This window comes from Dermacentor albipictus, chromosome 8 (assembly GCF_038994185.2).
Source record: "Dermacentor albipictus isolate Rhodes 1998 colony chromosome 8, USDA_Dalb.pri_finalv2, whole genome shotgun sequence".
Taxonomy (NCBI): domain Eukaryota; kingdom Metazoa; phylum Arthropoda; class Arachnida; order Ixodida; family Ixodidae; genus Dermacentor; species Dermacentor albipictus.
In genome coordinates this window covers 77,326,631-77,350,831 of record NC_091828.1, presented here as the reverse complement: position 1 = coordinate 77,350,831, position 24,201 = coordinate 77,326,631, and the positions used below count along the sequence as shown (strand labels likewise).

Genomic DNA, 24,201 nt, shown 5'->3' with positions numbered 1-24,201 from the left:
TTCGTTCTTGTTTGTTTTCAATGAGAGCAATGTTATCGGTAATGTGCAGTTGAAGTTGAAAATGTGCCGAGTAATGGTGGCATTAGCAATCAATTGTGTATGCAAAGCACTTGGACCAACGCAGAATTCAGTATACCGCAATAGGGTAAATAAAAACACCACCGATATAGACTGTAGTGAAAATAAGCAACCAATTATGTGCAGTGTCACCGCTATGTAAAGCGTGTGTAGAGAGAAACGTATGGTAAAATGTTATATACCAAATGTTCGAATGCGTTATATGTGGGCAAGGTGATAAACAGGCTAGTCATAGGCGGACAACGTCTTAACTGGAGTGGCTTAACCGCAGGATACTGAAATTCATATTGCAACTGCTCAAAAGCTACAGCCTCACTCGAAAAGTGATGCCGAGCTTTTCGAGCACGTGCCTGCCCGGGCGGGTCTTCACTTCAGACAATTACAAACCAATGCTTACAGAAACCCCAGAGTGATGCACACCATGGTATCCAGACATGTCCACTACAAACACATGCACATCGTGTGGCGAGGTTCAGAAATGCATTAGGAAATGCAACTTAAGTTGAAGCCCATGCTAGACTAGATCTAAGTCACGCCTCTCGTGAACGCGCGAGTGTCTTTGAGCACAATAATGCGAGGCGTCAATTAAATCAAGTCAAGCATGGTCTTCGACTTAAGTTGAATTTCTGAATACGGGGGTTAATCACATGTTATTGGAGTGTCAGGTACTAACAAACAAGTCAGGTAGTGCCGACCCCTCCCCCTCTCCCACCGCCAGCCTCCGCTCGGGCTGGAAGGCCGCACTGCGCCGCTCGAACCTGACAACACAACTCTGGGCCGTCCAGCGAGCCGACAAAGCCGCTTCGAGACTAGGTCTCGGAACCGCATCTGCGGCGGGTGCCGAGACCCACTGAAGAGACGCCGTACTCAAATTGCAATCATTTGAACATAAAGTTTACGCTCTCTCTCAATGGAAATCGAACGGTGATACCGTATGGTAGCCACAATCTGCTTTTACCTGCAATATGTGACCACACTTTTCTGTTTATTTCTGTCATAATGCAACCTTTGTGAGAATGATACCCCTTCGAAAATACGGACGCTCTACATTAAACTAATATCTAACCGCAAATGAAAATACCAGGCTTTCTTCCGAAAAATTGTATAATAACAAAAATAAGCATGTTTAAATACCTCGTAGTTGGTTGAAGACAAAATAAAAAAAGTTAGGCATCTAACAAAGGTTCCAATTTGGTAGTGCCACACTGAATCCTATAAAAAAGGAACGTGTCAGAGCTAATGGGTTCTAAAAGTGATGTGGATTAATTTAATGTCATCTTCACTACTATAGGAGGCGGCTCCGCCGACGCACTAAGAAACCTCCCTAAAGAAAAGGCTGGAACCATTCTGTGTTGCGTAGGTTTACGCCTACTTTGTAAGCTTTGTGATGAAGTATGACACATCATTAACACTTTTCTGGGTCACTACAACATGTTAGAGCAGTATAAATGGAAGCCAATGTATAGCTATGCTCGATGACCACGCTAAGTCTTCATTTTCACTACTTTCAGTTTCACTAATCCGGTGGAACGGTTGCACCAGCCGCTGACTGCCTGTTCAGTTGCCGCAATGTTGTCTTTTATCCTTTTTTTCTAACCGCCACAAAGATAAATGGTATATATCTTGCGCAATATTTATGCGCTGCAATAGAACCCATGGCAATATCTGCTTTAAGTTTCTATGGATGTTACCATGGCAGTTGGCCATGCGCACTTTTAGCAATTATGGAATACCCAATATTTAGCCTAGCGAAGTGCACTAGGAACTACGCTACATACATCAGAGCTGCATTGTCTTTGGAGAATTACAAGAGGCACTTGCATTTAGAGAACCTTGGCTTCACTGCGAATCCTTGTCAAGCAGCACTGCTACAAATAAACTAAGGAAAATGCGCCCAATAAACTAAGGAAAATGTTCGTCTTGACATGCTGCTTCTGATTATAATAAATGTTGCAACGAGAAAGTAGTAGCTCACGACGTCAACATGTATTCACTTCTTGATAAAAAAATGACGAATGGCGCATACATTGTGCTTTTCTCTCGTATGCGAAATGTCTTTCGTCCTTCATAATTTAGTTTTCTTTAACAATATCAGATGTACAATAGAAATACATTGCGCACAAACCAATCCGTCTTTTGTTTGCATCCATGAAAGGGTTAAGTACAGGTTTCTGTGAACAAATCCATTTTTGGTTCATACAAGTGGATTTCAGTATACGTGAGATCACCTTTCGAAGCAAGTCTAAATATGTCGAAGTTACTTTCTGTAACTACGAAAGGGGAAGGCACGTAAGCTCGATATCTGCGATCTGAGAACGGCTGAGTTGATCAATCCAAGAAACTCCTTAATATTTCTAATTGAATATAATTGAATTCTGGTGCTTGACCTGCCCAAACCACGAGTTTATCAGGAAGCACGCCTCAGGGATTGACTACGGATGAAGTTATACCTCCAGATGAGCTTTCACGAGCCCCTAATACACGGGACATGGGCGTTTTATAGATCGCCCCGATGGAAATGCGGCCGCCGTGGCCAGGCTTTAGTCTCGCGACCTCGTGCTTAGCAGCGGAACGCCATAACGGGCAGGCAACCACGGTGGTTTTAAATAGCCAAAACACACAAACCTCTCGGAAGATGTCTTAGGTATGCAGGTAAATATGCTCGGTGCCCTTGTATTTTCATCTTTCTGTCCATCTGCGGATTTGTTGCCGCGTTTATTTCGCAACATACACATGATTGTTCGCATTCTCAGTTTAGCCGAGTATGTGGTAAAAGAGTGTCATCCACCCTTCAGCGCGCAAAGCCTTTGACTCAGAACGCTGCTTCCCGCCTCCCTACCCCCACTTTTTGCTTGCCACCAATATAGAGGTTGTACAAAACTGTATTTACAACTGTAGTTACAATAATATTATGTTGCGTTAGAGTAAACATTGTCGCTATTTTTTTTTATAACTAGACTCGTCGAACAGGACAAACCTAGGTGAGTTTATTTGATTCTCAATTGCAATTGTGGAATATAAAAAGGGACAGCTAAACAGTGGCAGCAAATAAATAATTTGCCTATAAGCAAACAGGCAATTAGCCAAACGAACAAATACCTTGAAAGAAAACTCTATTTTGGTGAACCTGTGGTTTGTAAATCAATGTACACGTAAGCGGCAGTGATAGCTGCAACAGCGGTGGTTAGTCATCAAACTAATATGCCGTCTAAAAGGTTGATCAATTATTACCGTACTGCCATTGTAGATTTAGAGTGCTAATAATAACCTTGGATCATTAATCATTATAACATTGTCCCCAAACTCACATAGGAATGGTTGTTTTTCTGCTTTTTAGCGGTATCCTCAACATCTACAAACAGCTTGATATCGCAAGCGTGCCACGGGCGATGGTGCCATAAGTGCAATAACACCTATGTTTGATTGACACTCTAAACGTTCTCGAAATAGAAGGCGTGAATGTTTTACAGTCCAGTAATGTTTCCACCATGCTACAAATGCCGAGAGACAAGCAAAAAAGGCTTCTTCATCGTAGCTAATGTAAGAAATATATGTTCCTCAAGAAAAGGGCTAAAATAACTTGAGAACGAGGCTAGCAGGCCCGTTCATTAGTGTGGCAGGTCGATCAGAAGCAGGTGACAATACATCATCATCATCATCATCATCATCAGCCTGGTTACGCCCACTGCATGGCAAAAGCCTCTCCCATACTTCTCCAACTACACCGGCCATCTACTAATTGTGGCCATGTTGTCCCTGCAAACTTCTTAATCTCATCCGCCCACCTAACTTTCTGCCGCCCTCTGCTACGCTTCCCTTCCCTTGGAATCCATTCCGTAACTCTTAATGACCATCGGTTATCTTCCCTCCTCATTACGTGTCCTGCCCATGCCCATTTCTTTTTCTTGATTTCAACTAAGATATCATTACCTCGTGTCTGTTCCCCCACCCAATCTGCCCTTTTCTTATCCCTTAACGTTACACCTATCATTCTTCTTTCCATAGCTCCTTGCGTCGTCCTCAATTTAAGTAGAACCCTTTTCGTAAGCCCCCAGGTTTCTGCCCCGTACGTGAGTACTGGTAAGACACAGCTGTTATAAACTTTTCTCTTGAGGGATAATGGCAATCTGCTGTTCATGATCTGAGAATGCCTGCCAAACGCACCCCAGCCTATTCTTATTCTTCTGATTATTTCAGTCTCATGATCCGGATCCGCAGTCACTACTTGTCCTAAGTAGACGTATTCCCTTACCACTTCCAGTGTCTGACTGCCTATTGTAAACTGCTGTTCTCTTCCGAGACTGTTAAACATTACTTTAGTTTCCTGCAGAGTAATTTTTAGACCTACCCTTCGGCTTTGCCTCTCCAGGTGAGTGAGCATGCATTGCAGTTGGTCCCCTGAGTTACTAAGCAAGGCAATATCATCAGCGAATCGCAAGTTACTAAGGTATTCTCTATTGACTCTTATCCCCAATTCTTCCCAATCCAGCTCTCTGAATACCTCCTGTAAACACGCTGTGAATAGCATTGAAGAGATCGTATCTCCCTGCCTGACGCCTTTTTTTATTGGGATTTTGTTGCTTTCTTTATAGAGGACTACGGGGGCTGTGTAGCCGCTATAGATATCTTTTAGTATTTTTACATACGGCTCGTCTACACCCTGATTCCGCAATGCGTCCATGACTGCTCAGGTCTCGACTGAATCAAGCGCTTTCTAGTAATCAATGAAAGCTATATATCAAGGTTGGTTATATTCCGCACATTTTTCTATCATCTGATTGATAGTGTGAATGTGGTCTATTGTTGAGTAGCCTTTACGGAATCCTGCCTGGTCCTTTGGTTGACGGAAGTCTAAGATGTTCCTGATTCTATTTGCAATTACCTTAGTAAATACTATGTAGGCAATGGACAGTAAGCTGATCGGTCTATAATTTTTCAAGTCTTTGGCGTCCCCTTTCTTATGGATTAGGATTATGTTAGCGTTTTTCCAAGATTCCGGTACGCTCGAAGTCATGAGGCACTGCGTATATAGGGTGGCCAGTTTCTCTAGAACAATCTGGCCACCATCTTTCAACAAATCTGTTGTTACCTGATCCTCCCCAGCTGCCTTCCCCCTTTGCATAGCTCCCAAGGCTTTCTTTACTTCTTCCGGCGTTACCTGGGGGATTTCAAATTCCTCTAAACTATTTTCTCGTCCATTATCGTCGTGCGTGCCACTGGTACTGTATAAATCTCTATAGAACTCCTCAGCCACTTAAACAATCTCATCCATATTAGTACTGATATTGCCGGCTTTGTCTCTTAAGGCATACATCTCATTCTTGCCGATTCCTAGTTTCTTCACTGCTTTTAGGCTTCCTCCGTTCCTGAGAGCATGTTCAATTCTATCCATATTATACTTCCTTATGCCAGCTGTATTACGTTTGTTGATTAACTTCGAAAGTTGTGTCAGTTCTATTCTAGCTGTAGGGTTAGAGGCTTTCATACACTGGCGTTTCTTGATTAGATCTTTCGTCTCCTGCGATAGCTTACTGGTATCCTTTCTAACGGAGTTACCACCTACTTCTATTGCACACTCCTTGATGATGCCACAAAGATTGTCGTTCATTGCTACAACACTAAGGTCTTCTTGCTGAGTTAAAGCCGAATACCTGTTCTGTACCTTGATCTGGAATTCCTCTTTTTTCCCTCTTACCGCTAACTCATTTATCGGCTTCTTATATACCAGTTTCTTCCGTTCCCTCCTCAGGTCTGGGCTAATTCGAGTTCTTGCAATCCTGTGTTCACTGCAGCGCACCTTGCTGAGCACGTCCACATCTTGTGTGATGCCAGGGTTAGCGCAGAGTATAAAGTTTATTTCATTTCTAGACTCGCCGTTCGGACTCGTCCACGTCCACTTTCGACTATCCCGCTTGTAGAAGATGGTATTCATTATCCACATATTATTCTGTTCCGCAAACTCTAGTAATAACTCTCCCCTGCTATTCCTAGTGTCTATTCCATATTCCCCCGCTGCCTTGTCTACCTACCTTGGCATTGAAGTCGCCCATGAGTATAGTGTATTTTGTTTTGACTTTACCCATCGCCGATTCTGCGAATATGAACCTGGCAACGTTTAACGTTAGAACGTAATCTAGTGAGGCGAGTCTAGCAGTGCTATTCGAGGAATTAGAGGGCAGTAAATGGGATATAATAGGGCTCAGTGAAGTTAGGAGACCAAAAGAAGCATATACAGTGCTAAAATGAGGGTACGTCCTGTGCTACCGGGCGTTGGCGAGAACTAGGCGTCGGATTCCTGATTAATAAGAATATAGCTGGTAACATACAGGATTATTATAGCGTTAACAAGATAGTGGCAGGTCTTGTTGTGAAACTCAACAAGAGGTACAAAATGAGGGTTTTACAGGTCTATGCCCCTACATCCAGTCATAATGACCCAGTGCCCTTCAGCACTGTGAAAAAGGATGACCAGCGAAACTGGGTATGTGGGCCCCTTAATAGCGAACTGCAGCTGCACCGCGGGTTGCCTCGCAATTGCAGTATCTTCAGGATCGGTTCACGTAGGGGAGTGATTAACGCCTGGTTTACCTTTGCCGCAGGTGGGCACAGTATTGCACTATCTTCGGTATAGGCTCACGTTCGGGGAGTGCTTCACGCCTGCTTAACCTCCGCCGCCGATCGGCCTGGCATTGCACAAACTTTGGAAATGGCCCAAGTATGGGAAATGCTTAATGTTTGCTTCCCCTCTGCCGCGGATGCGCCCGGTATTGCGCTACATTCGGGATCCGTCCACGTATGGAGAGGGCTTAATGCCTGCTTCACCTGTGCCACGGGTGGGCCCGGCATTGCACTAATTTCGGGATCGGCCCACGTATTGGGATTCCCTAATGCTTGTTCACCTCTGCCACCAGTGGGCCCGGCATTGCGCTATCTTCCGGATCGGCCCATGTATAGAGAGGGCTTAACGCCTGCTTTACCTGTGCCGAGAGTGGGTCCGGCATTACACTAACATCGGGATCGGCCCACGTACGGGGAATGCTTAATGCCTGCTTCACCGCAGCCACGGGTGCGCCCGGCATTGCAATAACTTCGGGATTGGCCAATGTATAGGGAGGTCTTAACGCCTGCTGCACCTCTGCAGCGGGTGGGCCCGACATCGCTTTATCTTCGGGATCCGCTCACGTATGGGGAGGGCTTAACGCTTGCTCCACCTGTGCTGCGGGTGGGCCCGGCATTGCACTAATTTCGGGATCAGCCCACGTATGGGGATCGCTTGCTTCACCTGGCGCGGGTGCCTGCTTGCCTGCTTCACCTCTGCCATAGGTGGGCCCTGCATTGCACTAACTTCGGGATCCCCCACATTTGGGAAGGGCTTAACGCCTGCTTCACCTCTGGCGCGGGTGGGCCCGGCACTGCGCTATCTTCTGGATCGGCCCACGTATGGGGAGGGCTTAACGCCTACTTTACCTCTACCGCGGTTGGGCCCGGCATTGCGCTATCTTCTGGATCAGCCCACCTATGGGGCGGGTTTAACCCCTCCTTTACCTCTACCACGGGTCAGTCCGGCATTGCACTAACATCGCCATCGGCCCACGTATGGGGAGTTCTTAACGCCTGCTTCACCTCCACCGTGTGTCGGCCCGACATTGCACTATCTCCGCGATCAGTCCACGTAAAGGGAGGTTTTTGCTTACAAGAAAATTTCCTTCAATGGTAGAGCTGTACAGCTCCACTGTGAAATTTTTTTGATACTGAATTCAACATTAAAATCGAAAATTTAGGGGTCGTAATATGCTCAATACTAGAATTGAGAAGGGCGTACAAGAGTTAAGAAATTATTTAAAAGGTTTTATTTGTTTTCAACTACTACAGGCACTACACCTTATCTTTGAACTTCGTATAACGAAAAGGGCCCGGTGAAGTTATTTAAAGGTTAAAAAAGAAACTCGTTATCCCCGCATTGCGAAGCTGTTTGCCAGCGAAGTTGTTGCAAGACCAGCACTACAACTGCTGAGGGAGGTATGCACTGCTTTATGGATGGTTCGGATGCGTGTTTTGAGCTTGTGCTTTACTAAAATGTGCGCTATTATGTGTGCCGTAAGAGAGATTTCAATGACTGGATGCACCGTTAGCTTCGCTTTGTTTAGCGCTTCTAGCTAGTGCTTACGGAGGTATGAGCCACTGCATTTTTTCTTTACTTACGGGGGTTTGAGCCATTGCTTACGAGAGTACGAATCGTTGCTGATGATGATAGATGTAGGTTTAGAATTTGTTCTTAAGTGCGTAGCGCTTTAGGGGCCCGGGGTGTCGTAAGTTGAATGTCGTTGGGTGTCACGCACCCAGGCTTACACGAAAACTAGTCAACTCCATCCATACAAAGGAAGCCCTCCGTGTTTGCCTCTGTTTCTTCAAAATGTTGCAATGTCTGTAGTTGCTATGCGACTCCTGTGACAGATGCAGTATGAGTGATCACGTGGGTATCTGTCATAGAGGATGTTCACGCTTATAGCCCCTACTCTGCAAGGACCTCAGGCCACCCGTTGAAGCACAATTTGGCCGAAACTCGGCCACATGGTAAGACATAATATTAAACGGCAATACATGAGCATTAAGAGTGCTTGGACGCACCATATGTGTTGACAAAAAAAGAGCAAATGTCCGCAGACATAGACACCAGGTCTCCGACACATGTTAAATGTTTCTGTCACAAAGAAATGCTATTTTGTTTTTGCAGTCTTGTGGAATGGACAGCACATTTCTCTTATTTAGGAGCATAAAGCATTAGGTTTCGTTTACACATTACGAATACAAAACGTTTTGGTAATAAAAACAGAAGATGTGGCTTACCCATCAGTAACACGAAGGCGTGAGAAAATTTTTGCGGCTGCCTTAGAGTGATCTCGTATTGTCCCTGGAGGCGTTAGTGAGGGCTCCATTTCCTAACCAGGAAAACCATTTAAGCGGAAAATTTTGGTTCTGACGAATCTTTGCGGTTGCTTTTGTAGACCTGTGATAGTTTCTGCGGATCACAGCCTTTTTGGTTCTACAAATTAGTATCTCCACTTTGCCAATTTTCACAGCACTGATTTAACAGATTCTATTGGAACCTTACTCAAACCCAACATTTTTGTCAGCTCAATGGATCAAAAAAAGGTTGATGTTACATTAGCATATGCAACGCCCTCTTGGAGCTTATTGTGAAAGTATGCTTTACAGATGAAATTGCTCTCTTTATTATGGATTAATAGGTGACGTAGCAGAAACATTCTGGGTCACTTGTGACCTAAATTATTGGAAACTCGTGTTTCATGAAAATGAAAAACGGACATTCCTCAAAACAATATATTTGATAAAGGGCACAATATTTACACCATCAGCAATATTAAAAAGCCTTTCGCTTTCTTTTCATTTCACGTGAACTTTATCAAGTCACATTGCATCTTCTTAAACAAATAGAATATATAATTTGTATTCATACTACCGCATCGGTTGTTTTCATAACTCCACAGTTCCCCAAGGCTGCGGAGATGTCATCACTAAAGGTGTGCAGCTATTTCTCCATATATTACTGTAGTTGGAAATGTGTGTGTCTACTGGATTTTTTAAGAGGCATAAAAATTATAGTCTACGCAAATTTTCTGCTACACGCACAGCATAAACTTGCATGCTTTTATTCCAATAGTGTGAAGATGCCTCTACCCTCTATCTTATGATTTGCCAAGATATTTTATGAATAACTTCTAATAACTGGAGACAGCACAGATATGTCACATCAAAGGTTTATACGGGCAATTCACAACGATTATTTTTATTAGCAACGTGTGCTGGTTGTTAGCAGTGTGTGACGGCATGATTACCTTTAAATGTCAGCCTGTGAACAGCCAGCAAGGCTGTCTGCATTGCAGCCCTCGTGCGGGCTTTAACTAGGACGCCGAAATGCGCAGCCTGGTGATGGTGCCAGTAAAGCCAACAGGACATGCTGCAACATATATCACATGTGATGAAGCTCTGGAAAAAAGACTAGTGCAGTGAAGCAATTTAACTTGATATAGTGAAGAATAAGAAAAGCCTTTGGCAATTTCTCGCTGGCCTTAGCAAAGCAGACTCATAAGAATTGTAAAGCGTGGAACTACTGCCTCATACACCTTCGCTGTGATGCATGAGGTACATGCATATGCATACATCTGCACAGGTTCATTTGTTTATAAATGCCTGCATACTATGGAAGACGCAGGCATCTGCGTCAGTAATGTGAGCTTGAGCAATAAGATCTGAAGAATGTGGTTCCTTCGACCTTCATTTGTGCAAGCCTACACATCTGGCGCAACCGAATGCGTTTGTGTGAATAACCTTAAATTTATAAGGGTTTTGGTGTGAGCTAGTTGGTAAAGATCATTCATTTTAAACAGCGCCGAAAAACACACGGGCAAGCAAATGCATGGGACAAGTGCTGTGCACAGGACCGGAGCACCACACCGCAGCACTGTTCCTGTGCTCTTCTTTGTCCCCGTGTTTTGGTGTTGATTAAAATGAAGCCTAAATTATAGAAGCAGTGAGCCCATATATATAATATCTGATAAACAGGCATAGTTTTTTCTGGTTTCTCTCTGAGTGCATAAAGTAGACGTCTAGAAAATATAACGCGATGTAACATTTATTTTACTTGCACGGTATAAATTCTGCTCCTAAAAAGATTGGGACCTTGTTATTATTATAAGTCATTCATGGAAACTGTTACTGAACTGTGGGTGAATTAGCCAATACAGTAAAAGCTCGTTAATTCGAACCGCAAGGGGAAGCCGCTTCAGTTCGAATTAACGAAAGTTCGAACTAACGAAAGTGAAGGAGAGCAACAGTACACTGCGATTTGGAAGCAGTAGGGCATGTCAGAAATTTGGCGTGTCAGAAAAAGATGGCACACGCCATCTTGAAGTCGAAGCTCTGGGTCCGACTGTGCCACACTACCGGTGTCCACCGAAACGAACGTTAGCCGAGGCTTAACACCATCACAATGAATCGCGATGGCCGATACCTCCTAAGCTGAAAACAGACGTGCACAACCGATGAAGACTGCCGAGACAAAGACGCTGAACATGTGAAGGTGGCGAAGGCCCTGATTCGTTGGTTCTTGATTGCAAGCGCAGCTGCGACGTACTTGATTCGCTGTGTTACGATGGCGCTTGCCGTGCCATCTCCGCACAACATTAGCAGCTGTACAAGATTTGCAAAGGCTCCGAGATTCGCAACGGGCATGAAGTCTCGGAGGTTACGTAGAAAGCAGAGGCGGCAGCTGCCGCTGCCTTCTGGCTGACCCCGCGTCGGTTAGATTTTTTTCCGATTTTGCCTTCTCTCGCCGTTCTCTCCTTTTCGGAGGCAATACAGCCTTGTGTGAAGGCAGTAGGCGCGTTTCTCTGGCCGTGTGCCAGGCGAGCGTAGTTCGAATTATCCGTGAGGGAACCTTCTCGCGTTCGAATTAACGGACTTTTTTATACATACACTTCTGTGGAGCTTGGCCGGACCAAATCGTACAGTTCGAATTATCCATAAATTCGAATTACTGAAGTTCGAATTAACGAGCTTTCAGTGTAGTTACTTGCTCCTACAATCGGTTGGTGCTTCCTGTGTGAAACAATATAATTGCACGAATCTGTTAAATGCCGGTCGTAAAGCCTAAAATTGCTTCCACAAATAAACGGTAAAGCGATATATTATTGATCTTATTTGTGCACCCCAGCTCATATTGATTGGCAAGCTTTGTCACATTGTATAATGACGATGTCAACCTTTTTATTACCTATCAATGATCTATGGTTGCTTTATTTATTCTTCACTGAACTTCACGTCATGTTCACCAAGAGACGAGCCCACCTGTACCTACCACAACTACAAGTAAGAGTTTGTTTATTTGAAATGTGTTTGTTGGTCCTTATGTCTCATTTTGCGTTATGCGTCGTGGTAACTACGTGTATACAGCATTCTGGCGCTAAAGCTGGAGGGTATGTCTTGGGATGCTTGCCGTTATAGTGATATTTCTACACGTACAGCGTTGACGCAAGCGATGGTACGAAAATATTGATACGGAACAGCCACCACAGCCACCACAAGAAGACGACATGTACCCGCTTGAGATAGCGTCGCCATTATGGCCTGCATTAGCTCCTCTGTAAATAACTTGTAAATAACATTGGGCATCAGCTACACGTAACATCATATTGGTGGAGGTTGACGTTCCCCGTACCCGCCATGGAGCTCCGCAGCGGTCACAATGGCGACAGTGCAGCTTCGGCTACTGCTGGCGGCACTTCATCTGCGCAAGCGTCTCCGCCTGCAGCCCTGACCTAAGTCGCCGTTTCTCCCCCTCGGGATCCTGGTGTTTTCACCGGAATCGGCAGTCCTAACGTTGACGACTGGCTCCGCTTGTACGAACGTGTCAGCACCAGTCACAGGTGGGATCCGACTAATACGCTTGCGAACGTTCTTTTCTACCTCGACGGAGCTCCACTGGCATGGTTCCAGACTCACGAAGAGGAGATCTCGAGCTAGGATCTCTTCAAAGAGAAGCTCCGCGTACTTTCTGGCAATCCGCTCTGTCGCCAAGTCAATGCCAAGAAAGCCCTTGCCACACGTGAACAGGCGTCGACCGTGTCCTACGTGTCGTATATCCTACATGTCTTGGCCCTTTGTGCCAACGCTGGCCCAAACATATCTGAGGACGATAAGGTTAATGACGTGCTCAAAGACATTGCTGACGACGCGTTCAATTTACTGGTGTTTACGAACGTCACCAGCATCGATACAATCTTCAAGGAGTGCCGCCGTCTCGAGCATACTAAAAGCCGCCACGTATCCCAGCATATCAAGCCACTTCCCAACACAGCTGTTACGTCATCTTGTGACGACCTCTTCCACCAGCCGTCGCGATGTCACAATTTGAGCCGTACCATTCATCGTGAGGTCGAAGCAATGCAACCGGCGGCCCATTCATTCCCACGACCTGATCATTCTCCAGCGACAATCTCCTTGATCCAGGCCGTCGTCCGTCAAGAGTTGTCCCATGTCGGTCTGCAATCTATTCGTTCCGTATGCTCGGAACCTCTACCTCCACGCACGTCACCACCCCGCTCTTCTTACTCCTCATATGGACAGCGCCACCCCTCCGAATGGCGAACCGTGGACGACAAGCCGATCTGTTTTAACAACCGACGCATTTCACATGTCGCTAGCCACTGCCGCAGCCGCTGGCCTTGTCGGACGCCCTATTCTCCTAATTACTACCCTCGTGCCTGTAGCGCAACCTTTTCTTTCGCTCCTTCTATACCCGCCCCATCATCAGTCCATGCGACACCGTTGACACGACCCCGCTACTCCCGCTCGCCTTCTCGCTCCCACCGTCATTCTCATTCGCCTCCCTCACGCCGTGCTCCTTCTCCGAACGACTCAGCGCACCCCCGATCGGAAAAGTAGACAGTGCAGCTTCAGGAGGTCAAGCTGCAATGACGACATTGACACGAAATCCTCGCTTTACCTTACCCACGAACAAGAATCTCTTCGACGTTCTCGTCGAGAATGTTCCTGTGAGCGCGTTGAATGACACCGGCGCACATGTGTCCATTATGAGTGTTGCTCTTCGCCCTCGGCTCAAGAAAGTTCCGACGCCTGTCGCGAACCGAGTAGCACAAGTCGCCGACAGAGGGACTGTGGCTATTGTTGGCATGTGCTCTGCCCTAGTCATCAATGCTGAGAGACACACCGCCGTCCTCTTCACCGTCATCAAGCATTGCCCTCACGAACTAATTCTTGGTCTGGATTTCCTTGCCAATCATTCTGCCCTCATTGACTGTTCAGCCGGTTCACTTCACCTTGACTTGCCACTTCTTGCCGACCCTGTGGACCCACCCCCAAGCCATTTGACCTGCATGGATTTTATTTGCCTACCGCCTCACTCTGACACACGTCGACTTGTTGTCCTCAACAGCTATGCGTGACGGCAATTACGTGGTCGCACCAATTTCAGTCGTTATACTTGCACCAATTTCAGCCGCACATTGTGCTGCCAATTACTGGCAACAGCGCCTGCCTTCTTGTCAATTTCGCGCTAACTGCCCATGTTCTGCCTCATGGGATCTCATTGGCTATAATTAGCGTTTTGCAAGATGGTGAGGTCGAGCAATTCACAGTGGAAGATCGTTATAGCTCAGCCCATACCATGACGTCATCGCATGGTAATGACGTCGACAATGAGAAGATGGTTTCCTCTGACGTCACACCTGCTCAAGCTGAAGCACTTTGCCGCGTTCTTAAAGGCTATCGCGACATTTTTTTTTGCTTTAACAATCGACCTTCAGGTCAAACGTCTGTTATGTCCCATCGCATAAATACTCGCGATGCGAACCCTATCCACCGATGTCTATATCATGTTTCTGCGTCAGAACGAGCTGTTATCTATCAGGAAGTAAAAAAAAAGATGATTGAAAAGGACATTATCGAGCCTTCATGTAGTCCCTGGGCTTCTCCCGTCCTACTTGTCGAAAAGAAGGATTGAACTTGGTGGTTTTGTGTACATTACCGCCACCTGAACAAAATCACAAAAAAAAGGGTGTGTACCCTTTGCCACGTATTCATTACGCCCTAGACTGCCTGTATGGTCGACCTACGGTCCGGCTGCTCGCAGATATCCGTCGACGACATGGACCGAGAGAAGATTGCATTTGTTACCCCTGACGGCCCTTATCAGTTCAAGGTGATGCCTTTCGGTTTCAGTAACGCGCCCGCCAACTTCGAAGGAATGATGGGCTCTTTGCTTCTGGAGTTCAAGTGGTCCACCTGTTTGTGCAATCTTGACGCCCACATTCGACACGCATCTAAACCGTCTTTCAGCGATTCGTGACGTGTACCGCAGCGCGCGTCTCCAGTTAAACTCGTTGAAATGTCACTTCGCACGCCGCCAAATCACCGCCCTTAGGCCCCTCGTGTATGCCAGAGGCGTGCGACCTCATCGGGACGAAATTCGCGCCATTAAGAACTTTCCTGTTCCGAAGTTTACTAAGGACGTTCGTAGTTTCATAGGGCTGTGCTCTTATTTCCGACGCTTTCTGAAGAACTTTGCGACCATCGCACGTCCCCTTACGACTTGAAGAAAGATGCCATTTTTATTGGAGTCCTGACCATGCCGCGTCTTTTTCGCAGCTAACTACTTTCCTTACCAAGCCTCAACTTCTGGCCGACTTTGACCCGTCTGGCTCAACGGAAGTTCGAACTGATGCCAGTGGTCGCAGCATAGAAGCAGTGTTAGTACAACGCCACCGTAGAGATGATCCCGTTATAGCTTATGCCAGCCGGCTTCTATCACCCGCCGTGCGCAATGATTCAATCACAGAGCGTGAGTGCCTCGCTCTTGTGGGGGCTGTTGCGAACTTTCGTTCATACTTGTACGGACACCCATTCTGTGTCATCACTGATTACTCCGCTCTCTGACTATCCTCGCTCAAGGACCCCACGGGATGACTCGCTCGCTGGGCGTTACGCCTGCAAGAATATACCTTCTCCGTGGTATATAAGACAGGACGCTTGCACCAGGATGCCGATTGTTTATCCCGCTACCCCATCGACGAACAGGCTGAGGAAGGCACAATCGTTTGCGTTTTTTCTGTGTTCCAGTTGCTTCAAATCGGCAACGAGCAACGCCGCGATCCTTCATTACGGGCCTTCATCAACCATCTGGAGTGAACGCCTTTCGATGCGTCTCTCCGAATGTTTCTCCTCGAGGAAGGGACATTATACCACCGCAATTTCGATCCACATGGCCTTGACATTCTGCTTGTCATTGCATCACACCTGCGTTCGACTGTCCTCCACCGACTTCACGACGCTCCTTTGGCTGAACACTTGGGCGTCTCGCACACATACGACCATGTACTCCATTGATTCTTTTGGCCGGGTGTCGCCCTCTCCGTGCGGCGCTACGTTGCCGCTGTGAGCCCTGTCAGCGCCGGAAGAAGCACTGCACACTTCAAGCTTGATGTCTCCAGCCGAACGACATCCCACCCGAACCCTTTTTGCGTGTTGATCTAGACCTCGGACCATTTCTTCCCTCGGGCTTCGGAAATAAATAGGCCGCGGTCGCTACCAAATATGCTACGCGGTTCGCAATCACCAGAGCTCTCCCGACAAGTTGTGCTACTGACGTTGCTGACTTTCTTCTCTATAACATCAATTTAGTGCACAGTGCTCCACGCCAATTACTCACTGACCATGGCCGCAGCTTTCTCTCGGCAGTCGTCGAGGACATCCTCCGCTCCTGCTCGACAAAGCACAAGTTCAGCACGTCCTAACACCCACAGACCAACGGATTCATGGAGCGCCTCAACCGGACCATCACCGACATGTTTTCGAACTACGTTGCAACCAACCACTATGACTGGGATCTTGGCTTACCATATGTGACGCTCACGTATATTTTGCCGCGTCACGACACCGCTGGCTATTCACCATTCTATCTCCTATGTGACCGAGAACCCGCGTATCTCTTGGACACTTTGCTGCCCTCGCCTACACGCTCGGCCGCTGAATATGCCCGCGACGCGATCGCACACACCAACCACTTTCGAAGGATGAAAAAGAAACAAAAAATGCGTCGGGGATTTATAAGTATGGCAAGACAGAACTTAAAACGTTGTGTGGAACTACACAAGGGGCAGTGCCTTCCTTTCTGAAGCACGAGCTGGTTGCCGAAGTCCAAACCATACCGGAGCAAATATTCGCAACATGTTGAGAGATTCGGCCACTGGAGCAGAAATCCAGAGACAAGTCTACACCTCATAACTGAATGCATTGATATTGACGCGTTCAGATGCGAAGGTAACGCTCACATTCGAGAACCCCCCGAATTTGAAATCAATGGAAGCATTGAACGGTCAGCAGTCTAGGTAAGTATGGCATGCTTAGAGTATTGTTAGACAAAAGGCTTGGACGTGATTGAGGAGACACGGTGTGTTGAAACATCTGCAACTGTACAAGGCAGACATGCTTGTTTTAAGGGATGCAGAAAAGGTTCGAAAGACGTATGCAAAAAAAAAACTTACGCAATAAAGCTTCGACTGCGGCTAAATTATATGACGTAGTTCTCTTTACTGCATGGAACTGCTGACCATAGGGCAAAATTGGACCCGCGTGTGTGCAAGGTGCCCATAAAATTGTGCAAATTTGCATCCGTTTCATTTGTGTTGTTCTTTGTGTGAACAGTACAGTGCTGTGAACAGAATGATGACAAGCACGTATGGCTTATCTGATTAGCTCAACCAAGCGTCGTGACTATTTTTGACAGGCTTGTTCCATAGAGGATAGAAATAGAAAATCATTATAATCGTCATGAAAAATCTGAGCACTGCCCAGGGGAAGTACACGCGTCATATATATAGGCTATCAGATATGGAATTGCGGTAGATCACTATTTTTATTGAAATGAAATAATGAGATGTTGACGCACAATTTAAGGCGCCGGCTACTCCTTATCTCTTGAATAATTCGATCATACAACTAATAGGGTTCAAGATTACCTTTCAAATACCATTTTCACACAAGCACCAGGACTTATCACGCAATGATTTCACAGGAAGACTATGACGTAAGAAATGCATACATACAAAATACAAGGTAAATGTCTTCATAGTTATGTAAATAAATCTCTCAAAAAGAAAAACGATATTGTTGCCTAATAACACCACCTCTAGTCAGCGCGTGTTGCATACATCATGTAAATGCATTATCACGTATAGTCACAACAGAACAGTCAACATAACATAATTCAGAAACACATGCATATATACAACGACATTGAAATGAAAGGACCAATGAAAGCGTTAATAACGTCCAACGATGCTGCTGTCTTCTAGAAAAGTATTTAGTGCTTTTAACGCGCTCTTCTGCAAGGACGGTGTTGGCTGAGGACCGAAAACTTTCTTTAAACTGAAAGGTCTGGGGTCAAATTTAATTAGGGTTGACTTAAGTCGGCATATCGGTGTGTCGTGATGAGGGCAGTCTAGAAAGAGGTGATATACATCTTCGTCTACAAATCCAGAGGCACATTTGGGGGCGTCCGCTCGGCCAATTCTGCGTAATATATGCTTTGCTTAGGCAGTGCCTAGCTTTAACTGATGAATAAGGGTTTCCATAGTTCTGCCTCATGACAATGAAAATTTTTATTCAATAAACGGACCAATATGGTATAAGTCCGAGTTCTTAGAATTCTGTTCAACCCAAGTGTTTCTACATATATTAAAAGCCGTTGTCCTTATAATGCAGCGTAATTCATTCTTTGATATAGGGAGCGGACCCGCATCATCTTCGAGGTGTGCTTGTCGTGCTGCTTCATTGGCTGCTGTGTTGCCCCGAATGTTACAATGTCCTGGTATCCACTGGAAAGCTAATGTATGTTTCGCTTCGCTTGCCTGTGTGAGGTGTTTAAGTGTTTCGTATATTACACTATTACTGAATATTTTCCCTCTTGTGCTGCAGAGTGATGTTCGAGTCGCCTGTAAATCGCTAAAAATTACCCATTTTGGCACATCTCTTACCAAGAATATAAATTTTATCGCACATAAGATTGCGAACAGTTCAGCCTTTGTGGACAAAGTCGCCCGAGACAACTTGAATTATTCTTGTTTGTTGAGGCGCGGTCTAATGAATGATGAAGTTGAAGAGGTCGCTGCACTTGAGCCATCTGTATAGACGTATGTGTCCGGAATACCGCATATATATCTTGTAGAGTGCTAGTTGTTGAGCTGCCTGAATGAACGTGTCTCTTTTTCTGAATATCCCCTATACTGACAATTCGATTTTTAAATGTATAAGCAGCCATGGAGGATATTCGACGTCTGAGTTCCAAAATTCATTTCTTGGCAGTATGTGAACATTTTCTCGAATTTCTATATGAACATAACTTCTAACTCGTTTCATTATGTCTAGAGCCAATGAGGGAATGTTATGCTGTGTTTGAAGACGGAAATAATGACAGCACGTTCCTGTAGTTCACACAACTAGAAATGGGGATTGGCGAGCCTCAGCTATTACAAGAGAGCTAGAAGTCGCTCGTGGAACTCCTAGACATATGCGTAGTCCTCTAGCTAAAAGTCTTTGAAGTCACTCTGCTGACGTGTGGGAAAGTCCATGTAGGAGGGGCGCGGAATACACAATTTTTTGTCGTAGTAATGCATTGGAATCAGTCAGCATGAACGACACTCCTCTTCCCCTTGATTTGCCTGCCAGTCTGCGAAGTACAGTCCCTATGGCATTAGCCTCGTTTTCGAGTGTTTTTATGTCGGGCGCCCAGGATAGCTGTCTATCAAATATTACGCCAAGAAATGGATGTTGTGTGACAATCATTAGATGGTGTCCTTCCAAATTAAGAGTGAAATTTTTTAACTGCCTCCGAGTCACGGGCAATACAGCTGTCCTTGTCTGTGATAAAACCATTCCTCTCTATCTCAAAGATTGGTTAATGTTATTTATGCCGTTTTGCAATGCCATCTCAAGTAGCTGAGCATTAGACCTACATGTCCAAGTGCACACATCACCTGCATACGGTGAAAACTTTAACTGTGAAGGCAGTCTTCTTGTTAAATTAGCCATAACGCCGTTAAAAAGAAAGGTACTGAGTACGCTTCTCTGTGGTACTGCCTGTTTGACAACATGTTAAGCACTCTTTCCTTCACCCGCCTGAACAAATATTTTGCGGCCTGATAAAAATTCAGAAAACCATGGCAAGGCCGTGCCAGACAGTTGAAGGTCGAACCTACTTGAGGAACATGAACGTGACTAACAGCGTCAAATGCCCTCTTGATGTCGAGGAATACTGCTATCGTCATGTTTCCACGCGCACGCTCATGTTCCACACAGGTTACTATATCTAATATTGCATCCATTGTGGATCTACGTTTTCTAAAACCTACTAAGCAGTTGGACAACACATCCGTTTTATTACACCACCATTGAAATCGCGCGTCAATCATTAGCTCCATTAATTTGCACAAACAACTTGTCAAACTAACTGGGCGGAAGGATTCAAGGCACAAGGACATCTTACCCGGTTTTAAAATTGGTATGATTCGAGCGACTTTCCAAGAGTCAGGTACAATTTATTCTATCCATAAATTATTGTAGATGTCTAAGAGAGAATTTGTACCTGTCGGCAAGGCCCCAGGCTTTTCATTACGGTCTGTAGCATCATTCCTATGGCTTGCTACACTTGGACGAGTGCACGGCTTCATTGTTTCAATGTTAATTGCAATGAAGTCGACCATCTGCTCTCTTGACAGCTCTTGTCCAATCGCAGCATGTGAAACGGCCGTTACTGGGCAATCACTACACAAAATAGGGCAAAGCAAATAATTCACAAGATGTCCATAAACACGGCCATGACAAATACAGAATACGAGTCGTGAGAAACACTACAACTGGCGGCGCTCTACATGGAGACTTGAAGTGAGCCGTAATGATTGGACATAACCTATGAACTATTACCCCGTTAACGAGCGAAAACTGAAATGTGTCACAAAACCAACAGCTTTCGAAACACCACGTAAGGTCTCGCATATCTCGCTCAGATAAAGCTTGAGGAGTCTTCAATTTAGGTGTTGTGTTTATATACCCTGGGTTTTTTTTCATGCTGGCCACCGTTGCGATAATGTGCAAATGATATTTTGGTGAAAGATGACAAGTTCAAAGGAGAAAGACCTTGGCCCATATGAAATTATTTTGATAGGTGCATGAATTAAAGGCGTTTGTGAAAACAGCACAAACTACATGGTAAAAAACGTCAGCAACAGCAATAAATGCGGGCCTCACGGCACTCACCCCTGTCATAATGGTATGCTATACTGTTGGGGCATATAGGACCTATCGTTCGTGGTAAAGTTTTGTGGATATCGTGACAGGCTGTAATGAGGGTTAACTATAAAATATTGACATGCAATGAAATAATTATGCGCAAGACATGTTTCGAATTCCCTCATGTTAAAGCACTGGCTTTAACATCCTTCGATGATATTGATTTTCTTCACACCTAGTAACTACGACCGCTGCACTGAGAACAGGTAAGAGTCAATAGAGCGAAGTTTTTTTTTTGCCTAGCCCACTAAGGTTTCACATCCATCCGTCTGTCAGAATATCGCCTAATATGCTTGTTGAAAATATATCAGCACCACCATTCGATGCACTGCACGCTACTAACAAAGTCACTGAGCACAGACTGAGTGCATCTATACGCTCCTTTCCCAAACAATATATGACCACATAAAACCTCTAGATGTAATATAGACTCGTAGATATCTATGCCGCACACATTCCTCTTAATCGAATACCGGGGGATACAAAACGGCTCATTCGATTTTTCTAATTGGGGCTGCCCCATTCTTGAAAACTGTATGTGCGATTGTATTGTAGAGCACAATTTGGCACATAATTTTGAGCATCAAGTTAAGGTCACTGGGCTCCCCATTTTCTGCGTTTTCGATCAGATCACCAAACAAAGCCTTTATGTTCACAGCCAGCTCTAAGGTAGATCAATAGCGCACAAATAAAGCCTCTGTGATCTTCAGTGCTTGACTTGATTTTCCTTGATGTATGTAAATAAGGCTACTAGCTATATTCTAACAAGCGCACTTTCATGTGCAGCTATCTAACTATTACCGCATGACTCTTCCAAGGTATCGGCAGTTTCATCTGAACGGCTAAGGATTCGTAACAATAGCAAAATGCTATAAAAATGCACGATGTATGGCTCGTCGCCGTATTATTGGCTCTATAAGTTGGAGTAAACATTAATTCACTAATTAAATTCACTCGCAAAGCACCACGCGCAAGCACCACGCACCAAGCAAACATGAACACATATGACTCCTTGACCGCGAATACTCACTCTCACAACGGGGCAGTGATGATAAGCGCAAACAGAGAAGAGAACCGCTTCCTACTTGCTCTCACTTTAACGGGTCTCCTACATTTGAGATTTCTCGCGCCGTCCAGGCCTTAGGTATGCGGGAGCGTAATGCAGTTCAAGTGACATTGGCCTCAACTCGCCCTACCTCTCCACCCACCGCGATTACTTCCGAAATAGGGCACGCGGGTCGCACAGGACGCAGTCGCGACAATAGCCATCCACAGCAACGATCGGGCTCGCGGGGAGATGCGCGCTCAACTGTTTTAACATTTCTGCACTATTTTTTTGTGCATATACGTCAACTGCTCTTTCTATTGAAGCATTGGCTATAAACGCACAACCGCAAAGATTCCATTACATTAAGGTTCGGACTTGTGTGGTTCATAAGCTACAAAGTCATGTGCTCGTTGGATTCGCATAAAGTCAAAAAAATAAAGCCAAGCGTAAATTCGTCAATACAGTTATATATACATTGCTAAGCCGCTTTATGAACACTTCGTACGAACACAGCATGTTCGTTGGGTTCGCATATATATTATATTTCTTCTTGTATTTATGTACCCTGATTTTCCATGTAATTTTGTACACTGCGAGAGCACTAGGTGTTCTCCACATTCCGGAGGTATGGTGCGAGGCCAACACTTAAATCGTGTATGTAGAATAATTAACACGGGTCCACATACACAATGCGTTTATCTATGGAATGTTCAGTCGAGGTGCTTTAGAATACAGACAACCAAGCTTAAGGTGCCACAACATACGACGGCTTTGTATTTCTTGGGTGCCATTGTGCACAGCTTTCTGAACAACGTTCCGGGCATGCGTTAGCGTTGAGTGCTTCTAATGCCGTCACAGAGGCTGAAGCAAATTGTAAATGTAATTCAAGAGCAGTAAAAATAAAAGTGATCACAATATGTGCAGTTATCACACGCTTGAAATTCTAGGACACAAGTGAAAACCTGTCCTCCTCCTCCTCCTCCTCCTCCTCCTCATCATCATCATCATCATCATCAGCATCATCATCATCATCATCTTTTGGCCTAGTGTAAGCGTGACGGCCAAAAGGTATATGATGATACACTCGTACATATAGTGCTAGAGTTCTTCCTAGCACATTTTAGTGTTCTCCTGTCACATTTTTTGTATTCGAAGAGCTATCACAACGGTTACCGTTTAAGTAATTGTTCTCAAGGAGGCAAAGATTAGCTAAATTATTTGTCTTTAACCAACGATAATTTTGGGTTTTTGTTTGTAAGATGGTCAAACTAGCTGCCGTCAGCAGGTAAGACTGTCCTAGTTAGGGTTCGCTAGTGGAAAATATCTCAGCTTAGGTCTTCGTGCTCTCGATTGGTAATCTTTAAGTTAGCTGAGATTTATCACTGAACATTCCTTAAATAATTGAGATGAGCAAGTGTGGCAGCTTTGTTTGCCGTTTGTTTTTCATGAACGTCATCATCATCATCATCCTTTTTTATATCCAGTACAGGACGACGGTCTTTCCCTGCGATGTCCAATTACCGCTGTCCTGCGCCAACCAATTCCAAATTGCTCCTGCGAATTTCCTCATCTGATCACCCCACCTAGTTTTCGGCGGTCCTTGACTGTGCTACCCTTCTTTTGTCCCGCAATTTGTAACTCTAATAACTTTATTTTCAGTCACCGCTAAATAAGATCAGATTTTGCGCTATGTAGCCTTGCCACAAGAACTCCCATCTGGTCTACAGTATTCTCTGTACGCAGATGACATCTGTATATGGGCCTCTGGATCTCCTATAAAAGACATTCAATCAACGCTGCAGGAGGGTCTTGATACTATCGACACCTTTTTAAAAGAAAGAGGCATGAGTCTTTCATACGCAAAGACAACCGTACTTCCTTTCACTACATGACAGCTGAATAATTTCCAATTTGCGCTTAATGGGCTAACTTTGATGTTTTTGAAAGAGCAATAAATTTTTTGGAGTCATTCTTGACCGCCAGCTAGCATGGGCTTCACATATCCGCGCAATTTAAAAGCAGACCAATGCAGTAATAAACGTACTTCTGTATGGTATGAGGAACTTTATTTGGTCCTGAAGGTCAACCATAGGTTGACGCGGGCCGCTCCCACGTTGGGACTGCCAGGCCGAGCCCTTCAGCCACATCGCGGGCCTTCTGGACTGCCCGTAATTGGTCAGTGAGTGATTCGC

At 45.2% G+C, this 24,201-nt stretch overlaps 1 protein-coding gene and 1 long non-coding RNA gene across 9 annotated transcripts in view; one reads left to right on the top strand and one right to left on the bottom strand.

The window, feature by feature from the left end:
- Positions 1–24,201, bottom strand: part of LOC139048821 (uncharacterized) — a 244,821-nt gene that overhangs the window by 169,581 nt on the left and 51,039 nt on the right. The gene's annotated exons all lie outside the window — the stretch shown is intronic.
- LOC135921119 (uncharacterized) overlaps positions 1–24,201 on the top strand; it is a 49,965-nt gene that overhangs the window by 1,909 nt on the left and 23,855 nt on the right. For 2 of the 8 annotated variants that reach the window (XM_065455449.1, XM_070523628.1), the window contains exons 3-7: positions 3,036–3,059; positions 8,569–8,652; positions 9,588–9,620; positions 11,935–11,967; positions 21,141–21,167. In XM_065455449.1, the coding sequence (XP_065311521.1) occupies positions 3,036–3,059; positions 8,569–8,652; positions 9,588–9,620; positions 11,935–11,967; positions 21,141–21,167 (201 nt within the window). The remainder of the gene's footprint in view (positions 1–3,035; positions 3,060–8,568; positions 8,653–9,587; positions 9,621–11,934; positions 11,968–21,140; positions 21,168–24,201) is intronic. The other 6 variants (XM_065455465.1, XM_070523629.1, XM_065455456.1 and 3 more) reach the window with 3 other exon arrangements.